The 9305-nt window shown below is 48.9% G+C and overlaps 1 protein-coding gene across 1 annotated transcript; it reads right to left on the bottom strand.

The window, feature by feature from the left end:
* Nucleotides 1-2921: 2921 nt before the first annotated feature.
* Nucleotides 2922-9105, bottom strand: LOC113975382 (transmembrane protein 136-like). The gene is given in 4 exon segments (XM_027699330.1): nucleotides 2922-5795; nucleotides 5797-6182; nucleotides 6501-6700; nucleotides 9003-9105. Coding segments are annotated over 3 exon segments (726 nt in total). The 5' UTR covers nucleotide 6700; nucleotides 9003-9105; the 3' UTR covers nucleotides 2922-5654.
* Nucleotides 9106-9305: the final 200 nt, after the last annotated feature.

Genomic DNA, 9305 nt, shown 5'->3' with positions numbered 1-9305 from the left:
TGATTCCACCCGGTCAAACTCACCTCAAGCACCAACAGCTGCTGGATCCAGTGGCCACTTCCATGTCTGGATGTAACCCTAACCTGACCAAACACACAGAAATTCGTGCTGGGCTCCACACTTCTGTGCAACTTCAAAGCCTTTTCCCATCTTAAAACAAGCCCCTGATTTACCACCTACAGACAGGCAGCTTGTCCTGCACCCAGTTCCCTGGAGCTGCTGGAAATGCACCCAGGGCTGGTCTCTTTTAGGCCACTTTGCTGCCTCTGTTGAGACACAGATAGACTAATCTGCCAAAGCTTCCACTGTGACAGCTTATTACAGTTCCTAAACCTGGATAATCCACGTGGCAGTAAGCATTTTTATAGCACTAAGCTTTCTTTCCATATCAGCATAAATAAAGCAGCCACCTCTGGGGTGGACGTTCTGTCAGGAGGTTCCTTCTCACTCTCTGCTGGAATCAACGTCCTCTGGCTGGAGGGGGGATTAAAAACAAAGATGTGGTTGTTAAGGGGGTAAAATCTAAAGAGATGAAGGATGTAAATTTCTCATCACGTTTGAGGATTGTTACACTGAACCTTCTGACACAATTCAAACAACGAAACACAAATATTGCTGAAAACCTGTGGTTTGTAGCATTTAAGAAGCTGCAGGACCTGACACTTTCTCCTCCTCATTCAAAATTAATTACCTGTAAACCACTCTGACTTTACAATTTCCATATATCTTGATCTATTCAGTTTTCCTCATTAACTTTCTGAAGACCCCTTATGCTGCCAACTTATCAGCTGCCAAACTGCCCCTGGAACCTGAGGGAAACAGGGCAAATCAAACTCCTTCTCTTACACAGATTTATTAGAGCACTTATTGAAGCTGACTTGGAGAGAGGAAAGTGCTGGTTTATTGGTATAACCAAAAAAGAGTTGCTCCTTGCCCAGAAATTGCTTAAGGAACACAAAGCCAGTGCTGACCGATTCCCTCTCTGGAATTTGATTTCTTTGGACATAAAAGACTCCTTGTTATTTTACTTCCAGACTGTACAAAATGTGCAAGTATCAAGAGTATCACCATGAAGCTTAAAACATTCTCTCATCTTTTTTGCCCAAGAAAGACCTGCTGACAGCAATGGTATCAGTCTAATAGCAGATTTCAAAGCCTTAGAATGCTTTTACATCAGTGCTTGGACTATTGCTGCGAGGGAATAAAGCCTTGGATATCAAAAAAATTGCAATTTCTTCAAATACAAATAAGGAGTTCAGCTACAAAAAGAGGGCAGAGGATTGAAAGAAGAGGTTAATTTTATAGAGTTCATTTTATAGGGCCAGTAGGCAAGCAGCAGGGAAGGCTTTAAAGAAATAACAGGACAATAAAAAATTAAATTAATTGGGTGTAGGGGGGGCAGATTTCAGTATACAGTCAAAGCACATCTGTCCATTGACTTAAGGTTCCATTCTGGCACATCACTCCTGAAGACATAAAACTTGGAGGACGTTTGCAGCTCTAAAGCAAAGCTTCAGAATGCTGAAGGTTAAATGAACCGAGGTTAAATGAACTCCCAGCATAAATTCCTGCAGCCCCTGAGACCCCTTCACCCCACTGCCAGGGCTGCCCCTGCCCTGCAAACAGGCCAACAGCTCCAGAGGGCTCAGCAGCTGCTGCCCAGCACATGGAAGGGTTACATGCAAACAACTAAATTGGCTTAACTATTTATAGAAAGCAGACTTTTGGCACACTGGATCCCTGGCAAAATGCTAAGCAGGCAGAGTGGCTGTTCTTCACCAGCACAGCACCACAGGCCTTTCCTTGGCCACACACAGGGCAGGACCCTCCTTCCCTTCTGGATTTATCCAGTGCCCCACTCACAGAAATCCTTGGTGGCACCCAGGTCTCTTAAGCATCACTGAAAGAAATGTTTTCCTCTCCTCTAATTCTAAGAGCAGCCCCTGAAACAGGGATTTTAAAAGAAGGGCACAGCTTTCCCAGTGACCTGACGAAGCTGTTGTGTGTTGGTGGCTTTCCCAAGGCTCAAAAGAAGCCCCTGAGCCCTGCACATCCTCCTGGCAGCTCCCATTTCCCTCAGCAGATCAGGACAGCCCTGCCCAGGGAGCTCTGGGGCACGAACACAACATGATACACAGAGCTCCCAGCACTGCCCTGCCTGCAGTGCCTCCCTGGCTCTGAACAGAGGCAGATCCCCAGCACAGGAGCAAAACCACCACAGCACAGACAGAGCAGCACCACTCAGAGCCCAGATTAAAGCTGCACCTCTGCACAGTGCTGGCTTTGGCTCATCTCTACAGCTGCAAGCACCCCCACACAAGGCAATGTTAAATTAAATTAAACATTAAATAATGCTAATACACGCCCCCTTCCTAGCAGGCTTCCCAGTGAAGCAATTCCTAGGCAATAATATTTAGTTTATGAATGAGAAGAGCTCATGGTGTGGAAACACAGGAGAACGTTGTCCCTTAGCATGGAAAACAAAGGAAACATTTTTGCTCTGCGTTACTGAACCACACACAGAACCACAGAACCACTGAGGTTGGAAAAGAACTCCAAGATCATCGAGTCCACCCTCGATCAACCAAAGTCCCTGATCAATCACAGCCCAGAGCACTGAGTGCCACATCCAGTGGTTCCTTGGACACCTCCAGGGATGGGGACTCCACCACCTCCCTGGGAAGCCCCTTCCAGTGCCTGACAACCCTTTCCATGAAGAAATCCCTCCTGAAATTTTAACTGAGCGCTCCTCAGACAACCCTGCAAAGAATGCCAACGTGCCCAAGAAGCAATAATGCTGAAAGCTGTACAAGTTGTTGTGAAAAGAAAGCACCCACCCACCACCCCTTTGCTCACACTCATCCAAAACACACAGTGCAACTGAGGAACAGCATCCGAAGAGAGAAAGGAAATTCCTCGTGTAATTAAATAATCTTTATTTTATAAAACATAATACAAACCATCTACACCATTCACTGGTGGAACATTAGTTGCTATTACACAGTAATTCAAACACAAGTTATTATCTCACACTAGCTCTGCAGTTTCCTTTCACAGTTTGCTCTAGCCACCATGGACCAGCCTGAGGACAGGTCCCACCCTGTGCTCCACAGCTTGGGAGTTGTGTTTCTGGGTGTGTGAGTCCATGCTGGACAGACTGCGAGGCCTTGCTCTGAGATGCTGTTGTAGCTCCACCTCATAAAGCTGTTCCTAATTGCCCTTTTGTTTCCTGGTGCCTTTGTTTAACCTCTAAATTCACTGATGGATGTTCTCCTTCCAACCAAGTTCCCCCCAGCTCAAAGGAGGGGGTCACTGAGCCACTGTAAATCAAAACATCTCCACACAAGGTGTTCCACAGGTACCTGCAGTCAGTGACACCCTCACTCACCTGGGCAGGTGTGGGATGTCCAGGTAACCACACACAAAGTGCCCCCCAAACCTCAGAGCCCAGACCACCAGGGCTGCCCAGGAAACTCTTCTTGGTGGGCAAGTCCACAGCTGCACTGAGAAAAAAGTGGGTTGTTCTTCAGGCCTTGCTGCTGAAAGCCCCTTTCCCTGGTCAGGCTGGCTGCTGAACCTCCTCTGGCTCCAGATTTCCTGCAATCCTTCCCAGGAAAAACCCACCAGACATCCTTCCTTCAGCCTGGGGGGTCCACATGAACCAGAAGCAGCATGTCCTTAGTCCCTTTGGCTCCTACCTTTGCAAAACACCTCGGACTCCTGCTCCTGGGAGGCAAGCAGATGCTGGGAAGTGCCATGTTCAGGTGACAGAAGTGATGCTGAAGGGTCATAGTCAGCAACAGCATTTTGCTTTTACGCAGCACAAACCACCCAACATCCATCAAAGGTGGCTTGGTGTCACATGGAAACCCCCCACGAGGTAGGTAATGCTGTACCCACTCCAGAAAGTGGGTAAGCTGAGGCAAAAAGGCTCCTTGACGTGCTCAGGAGAGCTGGGAAAGAACCAGCAAGCCCCAACTAGCCCTTCTTGTCTCCCTTCAAGGCTCAGTAGTGCTGGATGAGTCAAGTCTCCTTTGCAGGACCAGCTCACCACTTGGCTCTGCTCATCTGAAGGGCTTTTTTTGGGCTCTTCAGGTCTTTGGCTGCTGCAGGGGAGGCTCAGGCCCTGAGCTGCTCTGGAGTGCTGAAGCTCAAATGAAATGATCCTAATAATGACAGCAACAACAAAGGAACAGCTGAAGAACATGCAGTGGAACAAACACCAGAAGCTGCCAAATGGGGACAATGTTTCCCTGCAAATGGGACCAGATAAGTAATGATTATTTTTTCTCCCAGTCAGGTTCACTTTTTTTTTTGACTAAAAAAGGCCACACTCTGTGCCTCTCTGCTTCTTTAATTATCAAGCTGTAAAATAAGTCTCTCTGATCCTATAAATGCTCAGTTTATAAAGTGACACAGATCCAATGAGGGAGACAAATCGAAGCCCAGAGGTCAAGGCATCAATTCAGATGAAGGAGAGCCAAGATCAGGTCTCTGGTTTGCACAGGACAAATTTGGAGCTGGGCAGCAATTCCACCTCAGCCACTGGGTTTTGGAGATGCATGTTGGCCACTCTTCAACCAGAAATCCCAGTTTGGATTTGGGTCAATAAGCACAGCAGAGGGAATTTTGGTGTTCTGCAGACAATCGGCCAGAAAACCCCTTACTGGCAAGTCCTGATGGGGCTTCTCATAACAGAGAGTCACTCAAGGAGCTAAAAGGAGTGTTTGTGGGGGATGGCTGGAGTTTTAACAGTCAGGGATGAAGAGGGAAAAGTCATAAAAGCATTTCCCACCAGGGGCTGTGTCTTTGGGTGTATTCACAGAGCACCTAGTCCTGTAAGGCTCCAGTGCTGATTAGAGCTTCTGGACACTACAGAAAAATAAGTTACCAATATGTTAATAAATAAGTTATTAAAAGGAATTAGAAAGGGTAGGAAACAACAACCTACCTAAAATACTGATTTTTCTAGAGTCACACTCTAGCTCAACCACCAAAGCCGTTTCTCCCAAAGGGAACACTGGGATAATGAACGAAGTGCAGGTAACAACCATCACTCTGCATTGATGTAGCACCTCTCAAGGAAAAGTCTGAAAGTGCATAACACAGATGGATCAGCTCCATCACCCCCAAGTCACAGATGGGGAATTAGGCACAGAGTTAGTTATGTGACTTGCCCAAGGTCACACAATGAGTTGGTGGAAGAGCCAGGAATTTGATGCAACACTAGAACACGCTTCTTCCTACCAGTAGGAACACTCTTAGCTGCCTACACTGTACAGGACACTGAACATGAAGACCTAGTGTTATCTCCTCCTCCTCTCTTCTCCAAGGTTCTACCGGTGCCGAAAGAGTTTTCTACTCACACCACTATTTACACCTGCACTGCTGGACTAGTTAATGGTCAGTATATAAAATTAGCCCTTCCTTCCCTCGTGCCATCCAGCGTGTGCTCACCCAGCCCCTGCCAGGCCAAACACTGCAGCCCCAACGAATCCATGGCACAGCTCCACGGATCTCAGTGGAGCCGCGCCAGGGATAAACTTGGCTCCAGAACCTCTAACCTGTGCTGGCTCCTCTCCCCACTTCAGGCACGATCCCCCCCTCCTCGCCAGGCAGCGTGAACTCGAGGAAATCTTTCCCCAGCACCCCCCTCAGTGAGTTTTCAGGTGCCCGTTGGCTTTCAGGCACCTGCGGCTCCTCCACGCCTGGTACTTCCTCATGCTCTTCCTCCTGGCGAAGCGGCAGATGCTGAGCATGAACACCCAGGACACGGCGTACATGATGACCCCCCCCCAGCTTGATGTACCAGCGGGGCCGGGGCGAGGCCAGCTCGCAGTACATCAGCCAGGCCCCCATCCCGATCCGCACGCCCGTGAACAGGACCACGAAGAGGAAATCCACCACGTCGCCCGTCAGGGAGTGGTAGGAGCCCGTCTCCTTGAGGAACCAGCGGGCCTGCAGCAGGGGGTTGGTGATCTCGCTGCCGAAGATCACGGCGTTGACGTCCGCCGCCGACTCCCCCAGGGCCAGGGAGGCTGCGATGCCCACGATGCTCACTAGGTGGTGGGCCAGCATCAGGGCACCCTCCGTCTGGAAGTACACGCACCAGCACAGGTCGAAGAGGAAGTAGCCCAAGCTAAGGCACAGCCCGTGCACCTGGAGGGTCGTGTTGGGTGATCCTGAAACGTGGAGACGTAAAAGAAGAGAGACAAGGAAGGGGTGTTGGTTTGTACTGGTCACAGCCTGGCCAGAGAAGCCCCCCCCAAGTCACAATACCACGGTTGTCAGCCCAGCAGCTGCACACACATAATGGCCAAACTGCAGCTGGGGAGGGCCAGCACACGAGGAAATGCAGTGCCAGCCTCCCCATTCCTCTAGAGCTTCCCATCACAAAGCAGCTCAGAGAAACCACTGCAGTCACCACTCCGAGGTGGTGGGAGAGCCCCTCAGTGCCACCACCCAGGGAGGGAGCTGGGACCACAGCTCTCATCACTCACCTGGGTGGCTCAAAGGCCAGGGCCCATCAATGAAGCCAATGTAAGCAGAGAGGCAGGTGGCCAGGATGCCGTGGGTCAGGGTGACCAGCCTGCAGCTCCACTCGGAATTCCGGTGCCTGTAGCGGTGGCAGAACCACTTGTAGAGGGAGAACCAGCCCAGCAGACTGCAGGCCACCCTCAGGGGCAGGGGGAACAGCATCCTGCCAGGGGGACAGGGACACAGAACGGATCAGAAACACACAGGGGACCAGAAGGTCTGTAAGTATCAGGACAAGGTGAAAACCACTTCACTCTCCTCACTGCAGACTTCATTTCGTCTTTAATGGCACCAAGACCTCCAAATCTTTTTGATGCAGAAGAATTAGAATCTATGCCCATAAAGATTATTTTTCCAGTGGAAGGTGTCCCTGCCCATGGCAGGGGGTGGAACAAGGTGATCTTTATGGTCTCTTCCAACCCAAACCATTCTGTGATTCTATGGATGTTGACTGAGCAGCCAGCAAGAAAAACAGACATGTTCACACAAGGCACAGTGAATCTGCCACGTCTCACCCCAAATCTGCTGGTTTTACCCCAAATCAGACCCTTTTCACTCCAAAATTGGCTCCTTTCACCCCAAACTGGCCCCTTTCACCCCCAAAATTGCCCTTTTAACCCCTAAATCTGCCATTTTTACCCCAAATCTGCCCCTTTTCACCCCCTAATCCGACCCTTTTCACCCCAAATCTGACTCCACACCCCAAATCTGACCCTTTTCACCCCAAATCTATTTTTCCAGCGGTATTTCTTTTCCAAGTCTTCCCTCACTCACTGTGCAATACAGAACCTCTCAAACAAGCAAAAAACACTCTGCCTGAACAAAATTACAGTGCAGAGACAACTGTGGATGCTGCTCTTGGTGCTAAAAGCCCCCCAGTTATTTAATAATCAAATATCTACCCCTCATTCATATTTATAACACCTTTCTGTGAAATACAAGATATGTCTCATCACTTCTGAGCACTCAGGGAAGTGCATCAGAAGCAGTTGAGTCATGCTTTGGGATACAGGAGTTTCCAGTCGTGCAACAGCAGAAGCACCAGTGGTACCTGCTGCCCAACTCTGGCCTCACACCCAAACTCACACCAAAGAGACTTCACGTGATGAGGAGTCAGAGCTGCACAGCCCAGCCTTCCTGTTTGGCCTGTTGAGGGATTCCCAGGAATGACTGGAGGCTGGGTAAACAAAACCATTATGTTTTAATGGGCCTTGGGAACATGGGAGATGAAATAAGGATGTGATTAACTGCTCTGACCAGGAGTTTCCATTGCATCCCTGGTATGTGAGGTCCAGAGTCAGGGCACATAGGGAAGGAAGAATTCTCATGTGACAAAAGGGACTGACCAGCTGGAGAAGGCTGGTAAAAGGAAGAGGAACAAGCTTTTAAACATTTTGAGGTGTTCTCCACACCTACTCATGAAAAAGATACTTCTCCATCCCCTGGAAGGAAAGAAGAGGGCTGTCATCCAACTGCACATCAAAGCTCAACAGTTAATGGCTTTAAATTGACAGAGAGCAGGATTAGATTGGATATTAGGGAAAAATTCTTCCCTGGGAGGGAGGGGAGGCCCTGGCACAGGCTGCCCAGAGAAGCTGTGGCTGCCTCTGGATCCCTGGAAGTGTCCAAGGCCAGGTTGGAGAGGGCTTGGAACAACCTGGGCTAGTGGGAGGTGTCCCTGCCCATGGCAGGAATGAGATGATTTTTAAGATTCCTTCCAACCCAAACCATTCTGTTATTTGTCCTTAGCACATATAATACATATTGCACCTGTGCATTAAGTCTGTGCCTGGATGCCAGACAGGCCAATATAATTTAAAACCCACCCATAATTATATAATAATAATAAATAATTATATATATAATATATAATAATAATAAATAATATATATATAATATATACTAAATATAGATATGTATAGATATATATAAATATATCACATACAAAAATAATATAATAATATCTAAATACAACACAATATCTAAATACAATAATATATCTAAAATATATATTATATATCTTTAGATATCTATATTATATTATTATATTTTTTATGTATATCGTTATATGTATTATTATGTATATTATTCTATGTCATATATATTATATTATTATTTTTATCATCAGTAGCAACGTGGTCCCGAATGAAAGCAGGCTCTACAATAAACACACGCGCCTAAAAACCTGGTGCAGAACAGCCCGGAAGAGCTTAAAAATCAGACGGGAAAACCAGATGGGCACCTCCCGCAAAGCACCGTTATTTCCTTATTTCCTTTTTTTTTTTTTTTTTTTTTTTGTAGTACAAGGAATAAAATGGAGGAGCCCAGAGACCACAACACAGAGAGATCAAACCGCATCCCAGGGGCAGAGCCCGGCGCCGGCCCCATCCCGCATCCTGCCCTTTCCCGCGGGATGCAGCCGCCCCCCCCATCCCCGCGCGCACCCCCGCGGGCTCCCGCCCCACCTTATTCCCTTGCCCGGCTCCTCCCGGCCTGGCTCGGCTCCTCCCGGCTCCCGAAAGGTCCGGGAACAGGGTCCGGAGCCTTCCCTTCCCCGCACACCCACCGGCAGGGCCGCGGAGCCGCGGCCGCCCCCGCCGCACCGGCAGAGGAAGCGGCGGCGGCCGAGGGGCACCTGGCGGCGGGGAGGAGGGACCGCAGGGATGGGAGGGATGGAGTGGGGATGGCAGGACGGGAATCGGGATGGCAGGACGGGAATCGGGATGGAAGGGATGGAATGGGGATGGCAGGGCTGGAGAAGGGATGGC

Source organism: Neopelma chrysocephalum, unplaced genomic scaffold (assembly GCF_003984885.1).
Source record: "Neopelma chrysocephalum unplaced genomic scaffold, ASM398488v2 Primary Assembly neopelma1_138, whole genome shotgun sequence".
NCBI lineage: Eukaryota > Metazoa > Chordata > Aves > Passeriformes > Pipridae > Neopelma > Neopelma chrysocephalum.
This window is presented reverse-complemented; position numbering and strand designations above follow the sequence as displayed.